Below are 19,478 nucleotides of genomic sequence, written 5' to 3' on the forward strand. Positions count from 1 at the left end.
TTGCATGCAGTTGCGGCGACTGTTGTTACATCTGCTGTGGCATTTATTGCTGTTGCCAACGGTCTTGTTGTTGTTGTTATTGCTGCTGCTGTCATTCTTGCACTTGACGATGAAACGGCATAGCCTGTCGCTGTCAGTTTGAAGGCTGCCGCTGATGCGTGGCTTGCTGCCATGGCAGCAGCTTCTCTAGCAGCTGCTGTTGTTGGTCTTGTTGCTTCTCCGTCCTCAGCAGATGATGGTGCTGTTACTATTCCTGTTGCTGGTGCTGCTGCTGCTGCACTTTCTTCCCCCAACGCCTTCGAATCACTTTTGCCATTCAAATCTGTATGCAACGCTTGGGTGGCTGACTGCATTGCATGTGGCAAGTGCAACTTGGCATTATTTTGTCTATGCCACACATCTTCATCGGCTACGCCACTTCTTTGTGACTGCAACTGGCAACCTTGTTGCTGTCCACCAAACTCCACCGTCGTCATCTGTTTTGCATGCAACTCATCAACGGTCGCTTCTTGCAATTTATTCTCCCTCGCCATTGTCGCTGTGGCATGCAACGCCATCTCTGTTGCAAGATTGTGATCTTCATTGTTAATTACATCTGGCATTCGATTAACAGTTGCCTCACTATCAGCATCAGCTGCCACTTCGGCTACACTTTGCTCTCCAGCCTCCGCTGGGGGCGCTGCTTGGTCCATCGTCTCCAGAAATTCTTGACTCAATCGCTCCAACACGCCCAACTTCTGTTTCAATTGCTCGTTGGAAGCGTGTAATTTACTCTCCACTGCGCGTATGTCACAACACTGCAACGTCAGCTCTGCATCCAATTTCTCGATTTGTTGCACCACCTCGCGCTTTGTTTGATAGGCGCGCTTCACCTGATGTTTTCTTATTTTTGCATGCAACTTCAGCAGCATTTCCTCCTCGCGCTGCAGCTGCTTGTTAAGTGCATAGATCTTTTCCAGCCAAAAGAGTTGTACATCTATTTCCTTCTCATTTCCGTGGCTGGTGGCAGCAGCTAGCGGTTCATTTGCATCTGTCTTCGCCGCAGTCATTACCACAGCAAGACCACCTCCTCCGCCAGTGAAATCTTCTTTCATTTTTTTCGAGTGGCGTGCATCCAAATTGAAGTCCCTTGTTTTACCTGCCACAATATCCTTTTTAGTTGTTGGTGCTGCGGTTGTGTGCGCCGCAGTCGTCCTTGCTGTGCGGTGATACGGTTCATCTGCGTGCGAAAAAAAAAAATGAAAATTTTATTTTGGCAAATTAAAGTGGAAAAATATGCAGCGAAAATAAGCAGGGAAAAGTTTAATGAACATGTAAAGTAAGCGTATCCGTATGCGCACTTATACTCTACTGCCACATCAAAGAAACTTTTACAGAAATACGCCGGTGATATATATCAAAGTTACACTGAGACAAAAAATTTGCTCACTTTGTGTAGCTTTTTAACAGCAAGCTGAGATTTCATGAATATACTCTTTAAATCTTTACATTTCATTTACAATTTTTCTCCGAATTGCACATTTAAACTAACCGCCAATGGATTCTGGCAATTATTTACAGTCTTTTGAAAGAAAACTATGAAAGATACAGCCCCATTCAATCTTACGAAAGACTTATTGAAATATCTTCTAACAAGGAGGCCTTAGCGTTACTCCGATTGTTTTTTAGTAATAAGTTTTTTGTTAAATAAAATTTTATAAAAAAAAAAAATAACTTTTTCCTGTTGAAACAACAAAAACTAAAAATGTATGGAAAAATTGAATTGAAAAAAATATCATATAAAAGAGAAAAAAATAAATGATTCCTAAAAATTTAACGAAATTAAAAAATATACATATTTTTATTCTTAAATAATATGTATAATGTAAAAAATTTTATCAAAAGAAGATAAACCAGATAATTTACCAAAAATTTAATTATGTAAAAAAAATATTCCTCTTTTTAAAACAATAAAATCTAAAAATGAAAGGAAATTAAATAAAAACTTTATACAATAAAAGAGAAAGAAAAATTAGGTAAGTTCTTAAAAATTAAATGAAAATTCAAAGATACCCTTCTTTTAAAGTAATATATAGCAAAAAAATAATAATAAACTAAAAAGAAAAAATATTAATTAAAAAAAAGAAAAAAAATCGTAAGTCCTTGCAATTTACATGCAACTGTTTCTTTTTTTTTGTGTAATTGGAATGCAAAAGTAACAAAATTTTAAAAATAAGGAGAAAAATTATAACATAAGTGCTTAAAAACGAAATGAAATTTGAAATATATATTTTTCTCTTTTAAATCAATAAAAGCTAAAATTTTAAGAAAATTAAATATTAAAAAAACATTACTGAAACAGAAAAAATATTAGAACAAAAAAAAATTTATTAAATTGGCTTCAGTGAGTTAAATTAAATTTAAAAAAAAAAATTGGTTTTATTTTAAAACATTAAAAACAAAAAAACAAAATTATAAAAAAAAACTAAAACAGCAAACAATATAAAAAAAACATAAATTAACTAAAAGTTAAAAGATATTAAAAAACAGGGTTTTCTAACAATAAAATCTAAAAGTTAAAAAAAAAACTTTCATTTGTAAGAAAAATTAATACAATAAAAGAGAAAGAAATTTAAATAACCTCCTAAAAATTAGATGAAATTTAAAAACAAAAATCTTTTTGAATAATACAATGCAAAAATTCCAAAAAGGAAAATAAATAAATTAAGATCCTAAAAAATAACAAAATCAAAGAGTTTAAATAAAATGAAATAAAAAAAGTGGACTTAAAAATCAAAAAAAGTTAATTTTCTAAAGATTATATGAAATTAAAAAAAATCTTGTAATACAAAAAAATCTAAAAATTTAAAAATAACATAAATAAAATAAGAATAAAATTAAGTAGTTCCTAAATTAACTGAAATTAAAAGAAATAGTTATGTATAAAAATAATCCAATCAAATATGGGTAAAGTTCGTTTTAAAATTATATAAGCTTTACTATTTTACGAAACACGCTTAGATCGATTTTTCTGTCTAGACCTCGGGAAGGGTGTATACCGGCTCATATGTGATTATTTATATTGCAAGCTTTCTCTCCGAAGGAAGTCGGCAGTGTTTACACACATTTTGCACAGATGAAATTATTCAAAGAACAAAAAATCATGAAAAATTTCTCAAGTACTCGCCCAAAAAGTTTTTAAATGTAATTATTTATGTATAAGCAATTCATATTTGGTTAGGTGGGATGCAGCATTTTACATACATATGCAGTAAGTAAATTTATGTATGCTCACGTATTTACGAATGAGTGATTTTGTTTATATTCACGTAAGAAAGTTGTACATGCATACATATGTACATATGTATTTGTGTTGTTATTTGTAATTGCAGTCTGCACACATCACCGTATGTAAATAAATACGCACACTCCTTAAAAACTTACATATGTTTACATATGTAAATATGTATGTATGTACCAGTTTGCAAGTCTTTTGCAATGTCAATATTTTTTACTTGCTGCTTTGTAGAAGTAAGGGAATACATATATTTATTGCATATGTTCATACAAAGTTAAGCAAAGTAAAATGTTGCTGTAAAGTACAAACTTATGTGCATTAGGGTGCATCCACAAAAAAGTTTCCAGTTTTTCCACCTTAATTATAAAATCTATTATATATAAGTCTTCTTCCAAAATATTTAGGAAAAATATTAAAGTTTACGTGAGCGCCCAGCTCCAGTTGAAAATACCTCCAAAAATTTTATTATTTTCATTTGTTTGATAAAATTTTCAAACATTTTTATGCAGACATTTTAATCTTAAACTCTTCTTTCATCTGAGGTGTTTTTTTGGAAAAAATATATTTAAAAACTAATTTTATTTATAAAAAAAACTCGAATTCTATTGATTTTCTAATCGCTCCAGCTCACCTAAGTCTTAGTCTTTGTCCGAAATATTTTGGCGGAAATCTTAAAATATAATAAGTTCTAAATACAATTCCTAGGGGAAAAACTACGATTTTTTTTTGTATGGAGAGTGATGCACTCTAATGTATATGTATATATCAAGCAGATCCTAGGTACATAAAAGAGGTGAAATGTTTAAGCTTTTCCTATATGTCCAATCAACCTCTAGACTTCTAAGAAAACATTTTTTAAAATAAATTCACGGAATAGTCTTTGTACACATATTTTTATTAACATAAATACCTCTCTTCCACCACCCTGATGTGTATTTTAAGCAGAGGAGATGAGTGTATATTTTTTCTAACTTGGCAGGAATTAAAGCTCATTTTCCTTAATTATATACCCGAAACTGATCACAGAAAGTCCGACTTCAGTTTCAATTGTGTTAGATCAGCGACGACCTGACAAGAGTTGTATACAAACTCTTTTACCAATAATTTGGCCTTAAGTGGTCAGACCCCAAAGCACGGAATATGTACCTGTTAAATGGGCGGTGACTAGACACAGTTTTTTTCATAACTTCGGTTCAAATGGATTATAGTTAGTTCATAGTCTCCAACACAATCTTGCCAACACAATCTTCCATGGAAACGTAGGCGATCTTTTTTAGTTGGTGGGTTCTTAAAGTTTAGCAAACATATGGCTGATGGTGGCTAAAGCCTTTTCAGAGTATGCAAGTAATAACATCCTTTATATTTTATACTATTGGCCTAATTAGCATTAGCATGTAAATTCTTATAGCTCCAGGATGACGATAGCCTAATATCCCCACGACCTGTAGTTGGAGTTTTGGTTAAGAATTGGAGATTACTAGACTTTCCTTGAAAACGCCAACAATGTTAGTATTTCGAAAAAAGAGCGATAATATTACAACCAGAATAGCATTATCCTTCAATAAATCCAGGGCTCAGGCGTGTATAAACCTGTTAGCTTCATGGGCGTATTCAGTATACTAGTGTTCGCCCAGTGGTTGAAATACAACCTTTTAAATTAAGGGGAGTTAGGGTGGGCTGAGCTGAGCCGAGTTAAGTTTGGTTGAGTATTGAAGTGAATTGAGTGAATTCAATACAATGCAACACAATACACAACACAACATAACATAACATAGCATAACATCATAACATAACATAACATAACATAACATCATAACAAAACGTAACAAAACATACCATAACATCATAACACAACATAACATAACATAGCATAACATAACATAACGAACATCATAACATATCATAACACAACATAACTTAACATCATAACATAACATAGTAACATGACATACCATAACATAATATAACATAAAAAAACATAAAATAGCATTACGTCATAACATAACATAGCCTAACATAACATAACATAGCATAGCATAACGTGCCATAACATAACATAACATAACATAATAATTTTTTTTACAACTTTAGGAAGTTCTCAAATAGTAAGTTCATATTAGAGGCAATGAAAGTTGGCATCAAATACAGCGTACCTGGGAAGTTTCAAAAGTGTGCCACCGAATTAAAAAAAAATGGCAGCATGCAGAATAACTTTCGCAGCTATTTTGTCATTTTTTGAAACTTAACGATTTTTTCATTTTATAAGTTTAATATACTTCAAACTGTCAGCGAAAATGTTCCTGTTATCGAAAAGAACAAATCAAATTTAAAAAAATACATTGATAATAAGCTGATGATGATTTGCGAAAAAAAATTCCAATTTTAACATTTTTAACATTGGCACACTCGAAATTAATTGTGAAATTTTTTATACAGGAAGAATACTATAGAAAATTATTCCACGAAATAAAATAAAAGTGCAAATAAAATCAGCACTTCTTAAACGGCACAAACGCTACAAGTAGACCACAACACCAGTCATGTGTCCACACACATACATATATTCACGCGCACACAGCGAGACGCCTCTTTTCTCGCCACGCCTCGCATGCATATGTATGTATGTATGTATGTAGTGTTGCTATCAGCGCCACACTTTTACGATATTAACTTGCTAATTTTAAAGCGCTGACTGCTCTTGGCGTTTTAATGCGTATACGCCCCGTTTGCCATCCCACAGTGCACACCTACCACAGCGCTTTGCTTCTCGGTGCGCGTGGCGCCCAGATTACACATGCAATACCAGTCAACACGCATCACTGCGTTCTGTATTAAAATTTCAGAATTTTTTTTAGAGTTTATTAAAATGATTTGCTGTACGAACGATTTTACTGCTGCCATTCAAATATTTAATACGCGTTGCCATACCGCTCGCTCACTTATGTATGTGAATAGCTCGTACTCTTTAGCTGTCGTTTAGCTTGTGGCATATGTATCCTTCGCCATTGCTGCCACCGTGTGAAAATATTTTCAGCGACTTTTCTTTTGCAGTTGTTGTCTACACCATTTTTTATTATTATTATTTTTTTTTGTTGATGATATTTATATATGTATATATTGAGCTTGTTTGCATTGCTTTGGCATTCAGGTGTGCACGAATGTTGATTTGTATGCACGCGCGCATATGTGTGGGTGTACTAATGTATGTATGTACATATGTATGCATTGTGGCTTTGCACAAATGTTTTTTCAAAATTTGTGTCCTCGTATCCTTGTGTGCGAGCGTGAGTGTTATTGTATTTATGTGACTGCGCTCTACAGTGAACATATGTTAATGTATTCGTGTTTGTATGTTGTGATAAAGTTTGGCTGGCTTGCTAGCTACTACAGCTTTTAATGCTACTAGTATACATATTTTGATAGCAACCAGTGCTTTAATAGCCTCCAATCGAAGGTCTGCGAGAAAGCAATCTCTTTGCTCTGCTTCCAACTTTTTTTTTGTTACGAAGCATCACACAAATTTTAAATTCTACTGAAGCTAAAAAAGTTGAAGATTGACTAGGAAAATTTTTGGAACAAACTATAAAACATGGAAGCATTTCTCCGCCGGTCAGCCTGTCTTGACTATTTCCTGTTTCCAGGTAAATCGCTAGGTAGCAAGGAGTTGAGGAAGCCAATTGGAGCCATTGGAAATACAGTGGACTCAATTCCGTAAAATCGTAGCCGTCGTACTTTATCGTCCTAAATTTCAGCTTTATTTCATAGACCCAAGTAAAATTTAATATCCAACCAGCGAGATATCAAAAAATTCCAGTTGTGAATGAACTCCAAAGTTTAGCAAAAGTACACAAAGTAGAAATCCAGCAATTCAAAGCAGTTTAACGGGGTGCATATGTACTTAAATATTTGCATAAGCCTGCACACATTGTGAAGTAAGAAGAACTAACATACATATATGTACGTAGAAAAGTTGCAAAATCAATTGAAAAATCATTGCCTGAACAACCGAAAAGCAATGTAAAATATATGCAAGGATTGTGCGTATCGATATAATTTTTCATTCAGGCATTGAAGCCACAAAAACTGCAGCAAAATGTTTTCAATTTAAAAAGAACTTTAAACACAATTTTGTTTGATCAATTGATGCATGATAATTGACCATACATGCATACTTATATATGTATATGGACATTAGACCGTACCACCTTACAAGCAAACATAAAAAGTTCCTCGTACACCGCCAAGTCTACATAAAGTACTTTCCCTAGGCAATTTCGAAATTTCGAAGATACCTACATTCAGCGTTACAAATTTTTATTTAAGTTGTACTACTACTCTTTTAATGGAGATACTTCCTTAGCAAAAGTTTAATGAAAAATTTGGTTAGCTGTAATTTACTGGCATTAGAGTGGTACGTTAGGTGGATAAGAACTGAGATCTGGTGGGTAAGTGCTAGAACGGCGTACTTGAGGTAAATAAATTTAAAACACAAAAATTGTTTCTTTGAGACAAGAACATCGATATATCATACTTTAAGATCCAAACCATAAATCCCGAAGATATGAGAAAAAATTTAAAAAGACGTCCCCTGCGTTCCCCCATAAAAAGTTTTTTTTTTTTGAAATTTTGTTTCGAAAATGCTTTAAATTCGAAGATGTGCGGCGAAATTTTTTTTCTCGAATACGTTCTAACAGCCATATGCTACGTATTTAGTTGGATTGCGAAAATCTATTTCGTCTATGTACATTAGGGTGATCCAAACAAAGTAAAATCGGAATCTTAACCTTAATTAATTGCCTACTTTTCTACTACCATTTTCGAAACAAGGGATTGCATTCTTCCCCTTTCTCTGTCCTTCGTAAATGCAAGCTTTTGTAAGGGAGTGTCAAACCGCGGCTGTCAACAATTATCTAACCTTGTATTATTGAATCATGAGTCGGAGTCATGTCCCGATTGGCATGGAATATCCCCTAAACACATATTAAAGTACATTTCCTGGTACTTTTGCAGTTAAAATTAACTTCGTCAAACTTTATGCTATTGCTTGTTTTTCACATGAGTAAAGTTGAGAGGAGTTTTGAGCTGCAAAGGCAAATGTCTAGAACATAAGGCAATTTGAATGTTAAAATACATACATACATACATGGAAAGTAACTAATGCTTCAACAACATGTTTGTTAAATAAAACTTACTAAGAATGACAAAAATACGTTTAGTATACCAACGAAAATTGGTGAGAAGGGGTGGCTGGGGGGATTTCAAAAAATCGCTTGCAAAAACCCTCATCTCTAATTCCCCTATGAAAGTTAAATAAAAAATTAATTTATTTCTCGCAAAGGTTGTCACATGTTCAACATAGACCAAACTTTTATTATTTGACTACATGCATTTTTTATAATGTGCTTCACAGCTGTTGTTGGTTTTTTTTTAACATCGAAGTGCCATGCAAGCCAAGGTAAATTTGCTTTGGTAGGCATACGAAATCAAAACAAAAAAAAAAGACAAAAAAAAATTGAATAAAACTTTCAGGCTTCGCACCTTTGCCACTCAGATGAGCGCAAAGTGCTGATGAGTTACATACATATTTATGTTTGTATGTTTATTAGCTCTTTAATAACTTTTGCAGGTACTATGTGAGAGATTGTCAGTATTTTTTCAAACAAAAACAAAAAAACATGACACTTGCAGCTGTCAACCAAACGCCCAGAAAAAGTTCATAAATCACATAAAGGCTATCGCAAAAAAATTAAGCTCCAGACACAAAGAATTACTATACACATATACACATGTATGTATGTATGTACTGAAAACGAGCATTTTTTTTCTTAAAATTCTTTCCTGTGAAAAATTCAGCGCAGGGCATTAGTAACAGCCAGTGTAGTGTGCCTGGATATTTCTCATTCATTATACATTGAATTCCATCACGTCTGCAAATATTTACATATGTACATTAGGGGGGGTAAGCGAAAAAAGCAATTTTTCGATTTCGATTTGGAAATTCTTAGAGTGTAGAAAATTTTCGTAACATGATCACATTGAACTGTTTTAAACCGTTATCCGCTCGGATATTTTTTACTGTCGTTCCAAAACTTTTAAGGTTTCGAAAAATCGCTGAAATTCTGGTAATTTTGTAATTTTTTTTAAGCGTTTTCAGAAAGATTTTGCGTCAGACAATTTTGTAGACCTTTAAGTTTTAGCACAATAGAGTGCAAGTTTCAAGTTGCTAAAAAATCATTATTATACTTTTTTTTGCTGGTAGTGTCTACCATACCTTTGTATGGAAACACTGCGTGTCACTAAAATTTAATGGACTACAGAACCGTGTACTCAAAATCTGCTTAGAAAATAGAAAAAGTATAAAAGAACCATAACTTGAGAGTTTTCGAAACTTTAAGGCTCTTGGGGCTACCGTAAATGTTGTCCAATCGGAAAATAAACTAGCGCGGTTCAATGTGATCATGCCACGCAACTTTTCGGAACTATTCGAATTTTCAAATCGAAAAATGTTTTTTCACCCCACCCTAATGTGCATACATATATTTGTAAATATTTGCGGTTTAAATCGGTCCAATGTGATCTTGTCACGCAACTTTTCAGCACTATTTAAATTTTGAAATCGAATAATTATTTTTTTCGTCCCGTCCTAATGTTTACTATTTGTAAAAATTTGCGCTTTACGTCGTTTCAATGTGATCATGTCGCGCGACTTTTCAGCACTATTTAAATTTCGATATCGTAAAATTATTTTTTTCGCTCCACCCTACTATGTGTATGTACAGACATACATGTAATAAAGTTGTGCAACAATTTCATTGTATGTATATGCAAATTTAAGTCATCACTTATATGAATACATTCATACATGCATAAAAAGAAGTATGTAGAAGAAAAAACACTTTTTAATAACTCAATGTCAACGCGCATTCATTTTGAATGTGGCGCCATATTTGCTGAAAGCGTACCTACACAGTGACCATTCAGAGATTTTACAGAGGTAACTACTGAGCCGGATGCTCATATACAAATGAAAGTAATTGCAATTCACCTTTTGCTTTTTTTCATAAATCATAAAATGTAAGTGCGTGCAATTTATACGCGAATTTTATAAAATTCTTTTGAAACAAAAACCATTACTTACCTATAAAAATTTCCACATCAGCGTCATTGTCATGCCCATCACCGCCAGCATCATTGGTAGCAGCAGCAATGGTATCGGCATGGCGTACATCATTGAATTCATTAAGTGGACTATCGGCAAATCCTCCAACATCGGTGCCCACATCCAAATCGGGCTCCACATTCGCTTCATCCAAGCCATTCAGGTACGTTTCAGCAGGTAATTTTTTCCCAATTCGCGTTCGCGGACACGATGCTTTTCCTCTTCAATTTTAGAAATTTGTCGTTCCTTCTCTCTGTTTGTTCAGCCGGCCGTGTGGGATGGTGTGTTTGTGTTCGTAGAGCACAAAATGAACAAACAAACAAACAAAAAAGTAAAGTATGTATAGTGAGAAAATTACAAAAACAAAAGCAACATGCATGTGTAAACAAGGCATAAATAAACAAAATATGCAACAGCATACAGAAATGTGTGGTTTTGAGTGGGCGCATTTGTACTGTTACTCACAAAAGTGTGCAGCAAATTGGCAGGGTATGTTTACACTTCACTAATTTAGTATGTAAAACAACAATTCTAATTATGTATGTACATACATTTTCCAGTGCAAAGATTTTATCGTATCAGACGTCATTCTGTGATTTACATAAATTTTCATCGATATTTAGTATTAAAACTAGCGGAATGTATGAGACCATGGGAGCAGAAGTGGCCTTAACCAACCTTTTTTTTGTGTGCTTCCCTACTTAAAATAGTCTCAAATGAAATAAATTTTAAAACGAAAGTTGCTTATTCTTTAATTTAAAAGCACAGAGCTGCATAATTTAGTCCTTATTTACAGATAAGCTCTTCAAATTTTTAGTGTTACCTGCGGGAAAAAGACTGGCACAGAGAATTTTTCACAATAAATGCAATAATTTTTATTAAAATTTTTTTTTACGCAAATTTTTTATAAAAGTATTGTTAATTCTACAACAAAAAACATAAAAATATAAATTCTAAACTTTGTGCCAAACTCGCGAAAATTCAATAAATTTACATGCAAATTTTCAACTTTTTAATCAGATTTTTTTCGAGAATGCAGTTTTGTAGCCCATTAAATTCTAGTATACAAATGCAAATTTGAAGTTAGTCAAAAATTGCGTTGATTTGTGAGATTTTTTTTCGTTGTAGGTATTTCACATTTTTTCCATACAAAGTATTTTCGATTTTTTTTTTTTGTATGGAAGAAACTGCATGAAAAACAATTGCCAAAAATCAACGGTCGAATACATTTTGTATGGAAAAAAATTTGTAATGCAGTTGGATCAAACAATTATTATTAATCAGCGCGACCCATTAGCAATTTCAAACTTTCAATTATTACCCTGGAATTTAATGGGCTATTAAACTGCATACTCAAAAAAATTCTAAAAAATCAAAAAAAAAAAGTTGAAATTTAGCTGAAATTTTGCAGATGCAGGTTTTTTATAATTTTTGCACAAAGTTTGAAATGTGGATTTATATGTTGTATGTTATATAATGAGCTAGACTTTTATGAAAAAAATAAACATGAAATAAACAAAAGAAAAATAGCCAAAATTGATCAAAATTTAATGACTTAATCAGCTGATCTCAAATGTACATTAATCCCAGTAATAACTTTCGATGAAGTTTTACACAATTTAAACCCTTAAAAGGTCTGGGCCTAATTATATTCCGAGAATTTTCCTTTTTTTTATTTAACTTGTCACTCAAACAAGACGCAAAACTCCAGATAATTGAGTGCTTACTTTATTTAGTTTTATTTACTAGTTAGTGTACCGCGGTACAATTCTGAAAACCGTCGGTATGGGCGGGTTCGGGATTTAAAAATTGAATTTCGGGATGGGCATCCCGCCAATATGTGCCAATATCAATGAGATTCATGCAATAGAAATTTACGGCAGAGAATGACTTAAAAGAGGCACATCCTCGAAATATATCAACATTATGTCGGAGCCAAGAATACTGTTTTATTAGAAGGGGAAGTGGAGTCATAAAGGACATGATGACAATGAGAAGGCAGACTGCCGAGCGACCCAAAGAGCTACCGCAGAATTTCATGGTCTGGAAGGAAAAGAACGCAGGCAGACCGGAAGGTGAGTGAGAGGGTAGGGAAAGCTAAGGGAGAATGACGACATCTATGACTTTTTGCAGGGGAAACAAAGCTCTTAAATCGACCGATGTCCATTCTCCAAAGCAAGGTGCTTAAACCTAAGGCTCGCAAAAGCTAGGCACTAGAGCAGCAGATGTTGAGATGATTTCACCTCATCATCCTCCATGCGNACCTAAGGCTCGCAAAAGCTAGGCACTAGAGCAGCAGATGTTGAGATGATGTTGATNTTAAATCGACCGATGTCCATTCTCCAAAGCAAGGTGCTTAAACCTAAGGCTCGCAAAAGCTAGGCACTAGAGCAGCAGATGTTGAGATGATTTCACCTCATCATCCTCCATGCGGCTGTTGCAGTGAGGGTCATCGATTATGTTAAGCCTTACGGCATGACTGCCTATCTCGAAGTGACCAGTAAGCATTCCCACAAATAGTGAGAGAAGCAGCTTGCTTTGGCTCAAGAGCTCCCCAGACAGTCTCCGGTTTACCTGGGGCCAGAAGAAGTTTACCACCTTGCATACCAAGGTCTTCGCCCAGCGCTCATTGAGCTGATTAAACGTCGATCTGTCCAGTAACAGACCACATCAGGTCAGGGGAGCCCCTTAATAATAATAAGAATAATAAATTAAAAAATATTAAAAATAACAACACCTCAAAAACTGCACTCTAAAGTCCGAATCGGCATTTTAAATCCTTTCTCACTATGGAAAGAAAACAGTAAATGTGAAATATATCTAGAACCTAAATACTTTGTAAATATGTACTTAAATAGTAATATATATATTTTTTTGTTAATTTGTATGTATTTGATAAATTCTTTCGCAAAACCAATTTCCGTACACACATTTGTGACTCACTGTATGACAATAAGTATCTATAAAGTTGCATAAGCTCACCTTAGAAGTGCCAACTGACGATGAATGGTTTCATCCTGTGCTAGAATAATTTTCAAAAGCCGCTCATTTGCACTTACGCCTCCGCCTCCTCCTCCTCCTCCTCCTACACCGCCTCCACCTAAACCATTCAGCGCATCCACGCCCAACCCATCCTCGCCCAATGCCTGTTCAATGACAGCAATGTGCTTCCCATTGTCACCATGTGCATTGGTCAGCTGTGTGTTGAGTCCACTAATAGCGGCGACAGCGCGCTGTGAGACGCGTGGATGCAATGTATTCGCCTGTGCCAGCCAACTCACCGTAGCTGCTGATTTGTATTTGCGGCGACGTAGCCGCGCGCTACGCGAACTACCCACCGGACTGCCCATGCCGCTGTCCTTGTCCGTGGATAACAGCGAAGAGACCTGTGTATTGAGGTTGAGCGACGGTGAGCTGGGGCGATGCAATGCGCCGGCTGGAAATGTAGTGAAAGTCGCCTGATTGTTGTTGTTGTTGGTGCTGTTGCTCGAGTTGGCGGCAGCTAGGCGTCGTAGTAGCAATTCGCACTAATGAATTAGGTGGTTGGTTGGTTGGTTGGTTGAAAGAGGTCGTCGAGTCGTCGTTGATGAGGTCACAGTTAGAGTGTGGTGATGCGGCGGTTGTTGGATGGTCGAGTGGCGAGTAGAGGATCATCGTGCGCAGAGTAGCCCGTTGCATGCATATTGGGTCCAAGCAGTAGTAGGTGCATGCATGCGTGCGTGCGTGCGTGCGAGGTACATATGCAGTTCATTGGTTTGCCGCGCGAATCGATGTTGTGGTTGCGTTGCATTTACAATCGTTGTATAGTTGTAGTTGGAATTTGTAGTTTGTTTGTGTTTTTGTTTTGCGTTGTCATGCATGAAAGAAAGAAAGAAAGTGGAACGGAAATATTGGCTTTGAAAAATTGCATAGTTTTTCGTAAGTAAAAATGTTGCGTGACTCAACACTTAACACTCTAAAAATGAATTGCATGTCTTACAAATCGCAAATTGCTTGCCGTCATTGCATATGGCACAAAAACAAAAAAAAACACAAAAAAACACTACACACAATTGCTTGCTTGTGCGAAGAAATGACTGAAGTGGCCAAGTCTGCTTCATCAATGGTTCGTTGGTTGCTTTGTTGTTTGTTTAGTTGTTGGTGCCGCAGGAAGTTTTGCAAAGTTTTGCAACGAAACTTTAACATTTTCAAAAATGCCAAAGCGGAAAGTGTGAAGTGTAATGCGAACAGTTAAAAGCGAAAGCTGAGCAACAGCGTACGATTTGAAAATTTTTCGACATAATGACAGCAGGCGAAATGCCGCTCGAAACAATCAAGGAAATGCTAAATACATGCGACTGCTGAGCTTTACGGGTTGCCAGCCTGCCTATGTACTTCCCTGCATTCGTCTTGGCTGCCCTGAGTAGTTAAGTATTTCAACATTTATATTTTTTTTTGCTTCTGCAAGGCAACCTCATCAGTGGTTGAGCCGCCTTTTGGCGGTTAGACTCGTATTGTAGGTCGTTGAGTAGGCATTGCGTGACTTGTTTGCTTGACTGACAGCTACAGTGCGTTGCTGTTTTCGCAATCTATTGTGTGTTGCGCTTCCTTTTGTTTGTTGTTGACTTTGCCAACGTTGCGAATGTCCTTGGCTTCCGCGTTTGTCCGTAACTGTTACCAACTCACTTCAACATCAACAACCAATTTTGCGTCGAATGTAAACCGAATTATTGTTGACTACTGGCAAACAACATTGCTTTGGTTGATGTACATACGAGGACGTCATGCGCTGTAAAACTGTAGTTGATCATTTTTTCAGCTTCTATTGGATGCTTTGAAATCTCGCCTGAGGAAATCTTGTGAAATTTTTCCACCGAATCTGACTGGAACTTATTAACAAGCAGGACAGTGGCCCTCGCCACACAGCGCATGAAACAATAACCCTATTGCGAACGAAACTACCAGGACGCATTATCTTACGAAACATGGAGGTCAAATGACGCCCGAAACCTTGCGAGTTGACACCGTTGGACTCCTCTCTCTGCGGCTACGTGAAAAGTATAGTCTATGTCAATAAGCCTGAGACGATGCCCGAGCTGAAGAATGAAATCATACGCTTTATAAATGATATACATCCGATGAATGAATATCGATAGAGAAATAAGCTCAGGATTAAGTAGGTAAAATAATAATAAAAAGTTTCCCAGTCAGGGGTAAGCCCCGGGGCGGAGTAACTTCACAGCTTCTGTGGAACATAGCCGTAGACAGCCCCCTTCAAGAACTCGACGATATGGGCTGGAAGGTAATTACAAACGCCGACGGGGTACCCATATGGTTTAGCAGTCAAGTGGGGTTGGGAGTGAATTTTGAAAAGAGGGCCTAGCGCGCTTCACAAGCAGCAAAATAAGAGACCAAATATCTAGGTCTCATACTCGATAGGAAGCTAAATTGGGGGCCCAGCATTGCAGATAGAGTGCGCACATCAACGATAGCACCATATGAATGCAGCAGTTTAATAGGAAAAAGATGGGGAATTGAAACCAAATTAATACGCTGCCTATACACAGCTGTAGTTGAGCCAATTTTCAGGCAAAAAAATTGCTGCCAGGAAAGCGTTTACGGCCCTCAAGAGAAGAGTGGAAACAAGATGACGTAAAGAGTGACGAGTCCATCCATGTAAACGCAGATGGCTCTCAAAGCTCGACGGTTGGGTGTGTAGCGGTGTATACACAGAACATCTGGTAATCTTCCTTAGCTTTCGTATTTCGAACCACTGAAATGTTTTTCATCCGGTACTGATGGCAATCGACAGGGCCACAAAACTGATAAAGTGTGATATGATATCCCAAGTTGATATATACATATTTACTGACAGCTTAGCGGCCATAAAATACCTCACGAAGTAGTCGGCCGAAGCTGGTATGTTTGGGATCTGGAGCACTGCAATAAAGAGAGGCCTATGAACTGGCGCGGCTCGACACCAATCTTATAATTGAGGATGCAAATTACAAAGTAGGAATATTCTTAAAATTTTAGAAGCTACTTATTTCTGAGAGACTTACTTAAGTAGCGAACGACAAATGGCATGACGAAATTACCTGCAAAACTGTCAAACAATTACGGGAAGAATATTAGATTATTAGAAGCTGTCAAGATGAAGAGGAGGAGGAAACGATTCTGCACCGGTTAATACAAGCGAAGATCCTCCACTCTTCGTAGGAAATTCTTCGACAACTTGGAGGACCTTAGATTCGTGGAATTTAGGGGTCTTCTGAAATTCCTGCGAAGCTCAAAATTGCGTTAGAAGGGGTTGGGAACTGCTGATCCCACATGCGGCAACACAATGGTCCCTGAGCCTAAGTGTGTTTTATAGACAGAAGCGACAATCTAATCTAATGTACCCTACAGCCCAAACTATGCCATATGTATACTAAAAAACATGATGAAAAAAAGAAATAAAATCGAGAATTTTTTGTTGTGTTTTATTTATACTTAAAATAAAAACTGTGGTTTTATTGAATCACCCTATACCTAGCTAATAAATTCGCACACTAGGAATGGGAGCTCTATCCGGATTTGTTGACTATTCAGATAATCCAGATATCCGGATATCCGAATGGTGTATTGGCAGTCCACTGAGTAATTAAGGAGTTTAGCGGCGCACAGAATCGAGCATACAGGCCACAATGAATCGGTTTATCTGCCCATCGAATTTGGAACCTTCGAACTCTGGTTTGAATTTGTAGAGACACTGTTACTTTCGCTTAGCGCAAGTGAATTTTCCCTCTCTAGAATCAGGCTCGCCTATCTGGGGTGCGTGGCGCGTCATCCATCAATAGACCACGCCAGAGGTATCAGGACATTATGGCTCCTATAATAGCAATAAATAATGGTTTCTTTAGGTGGAAGGCGTTTGTACAATGAAAACTTCTGAGGGCCTTTGCGCGTAAGTGAAGACGAATACCGCAGATGACGGAACGATGAGCTGTAACTGATTTTAAACGGTATAGACACAGTTCGGCGAAATAAAAAACAGAAGAAGGGATCCACTTTGGAACAAACATGGAACATTACTCCATTAACGAATATGACAGGATTTTAAAAATCGATGTTTGTAGACTTCTAGACTACTTGTCGGTTTCTTAAATTAATAATTACGCAATTACTACTAGGATCTCTGTTCCTATGAGAAAGTATTGGAGCATTTTCAGGCAGAGGTATACGCCAACCATCTGTGTGTCGAGCTAATGGGCCGTATGAATAAAAACTAAGCAATTGCTTTTTCTTAAAATTTCATACCTTTTACTTCAATTTTGTTTGAATAAATTGAGTAAATGAACTGCAATTTTAAGAAAAAGCAATTGCTTATTTTTATTCATACGGCCCAATGACACACAGAGGGGATTATAATTTTAAGTCAACGTTCAATTGGATCATTATTATTAGTCCTTGAGGGTAACTCCCTTGGTGGGCAAAAGAACATCCAGTTAGCATGGGTAGCCGGTCGCAGTTGAATAGCGGGTAATGAGACGACGGACTAACTCGCAAGGGAGTCAGTAGACATCACTCCAATTGGCCCCGAGCCACTGCTGGAAGTAGGTTCCAATACCTTAAAGGGAAAGCTCAGAAAGGAGAGGAACGCACTAAGGCATTTAAACTGAAGTGGCTCGGTAGGACTACACCAGCCAAAGAATCTACTGGGAGGGTACAACAATAACAGATTCCAAAACTTAATTAACCGCACAAACGGAGAAACTAAGAATACTAAAAAAGTATCCTTACAGGACACTGCAGACTAAGTGGGCATCTGTATCAGCTGGGAATATGGTCAAATGGTCTATGTTGGCCCAGCAACTCGACCAGTGGTACACCACTTCATCGCGTGTGATGCCATTTGCAGTTTCGATGTGTATACAGCTTGAGAACATTCACACCCTACCCGCGAAGGTGCTGCTCCTATTTTTAAGGATTTATGTAGGTTTCGAGGAAGTATTGTGAAGAGTAGAGGGCACAATAGATCACTAGGTCGCGGTGCGCACCTCATTTTAATATCGATCATTCGATCGACGCAATTTAAATAGAAGCAAACTTGATAAACGGCGATGTCCATCCTTCTGTCAAAATTCTCCCTGGTTAGAGACAGTCAAGCTGTGATAAAGGCTTTTAGGTAGGCGAAGACGAACTCAAAATATTTTGGAGAATATCGAAACCAACTAAACCTCGTAATAGGCAGCACATCGCCAATCTACATACATATATTGAGGCCCAAAATATAGTAGCGTTTCGAGGAATGAGGAAGAAGACGAGTGCTACTCTGAGTTTCCATATGCCCTAGTTATCGCTCGGTGAAGGAGGAGCACACACAGTGCCTTTCATGCCGCTATCCGCTCTCTCATAAAAACAAAAATAAAAATAAAAAGCACAGCACGTCAACCTCAGAATTTATAACAGTAATAGAGTCTAGTCTACTACTATCTATGAGCGCCTGCATTTTGCACGCAATATTTTGACAGCATGACAGCGGTAAATAAACACACAAACAACTTACCTCCTTCCTGGCGGAGCCATCATGCGCTGGCAGCACATCGAATACCTTCGCATTCCCATCTAAATACTCCTCACAGTGACGATGCTGCTTGACAATGACGTACTCGCATGCCTGCGCTAGGCGGCGGTGATTGCCAACGTTAAAAGGGCCACCATCGCCACCACAGCCAGTTGCGGGAACGGTTAGCGCCATCGCATTGAGCGCAGCGGGATAGCAACCACCAACAGTCAATTCGACGTGATTGCTTGCAGCTAGCACGGGAACGCAATTTTCTTTGGTATTCGTTGATGTTTTTATTAACATTGATTGATTGATGGCTGTGTTTGGTGGTGGGCTGCTGCTGCTGCTGCTGCTGCTATTCGTATTAAAGCTGTTGGCGGTGGTGGTGGTGGTGGTGGTGTTGGCGTTTGCTTTGCCGTTATTGTTATTCTTCAAACAATTGTTGTTTTTGCCATTATTGACATTAAACATATGCTGCTGCTGTTGCTCATGGCGTTTTTGTTGCATTTGCTGTG

General features: G+C 36.9%; 1 protein-coding gene across 1 annotated transcript; it reads right to left on the reverse strand.

Moving 5' to 3' along the window:
• Window positions 1–4: 4 nt before the first annotated feature.
• LOC108376962 (uncharacterized) lies at window positions 5–19,472 on the reverse strand (the record flags this gene model as incomplete). The annotated part of the gene is given in 5 exon segments (XM_017633223.1): window positions 5–1,219; window positions 10,416–10,610; window positions 10,613–10,689; window positions 13,419–13,963; window positions 18,964–19,472. Coding segments are annotated over 5 exon segments (2,539 nt in total), but the record flags the coding sequence as incomplete, so codon positions are not given.
• Between the last annotated feature and the right edge of the window lie 6 nt (window positions 19,473–19,478).

The sequence above is a fragment of the Rhagoletis zephyria genome, unplaced genomic scaffold (genome assembly GCF_001687245.7).
Source record: "Rhagoletis zephyria isolate East Lansing unplaced genomic scaffold, Rhagoletis_zephyria_1.1 Rzeph_scaffold_11265, whole genome shotgun sequence".
Classification (NCBI taxonomy): Eukaryota; Metazoa; Arthropoda; class Insecta; order Diptera; family Tephritidae; genus Rhagoletis; species Rhagoletis zephyria.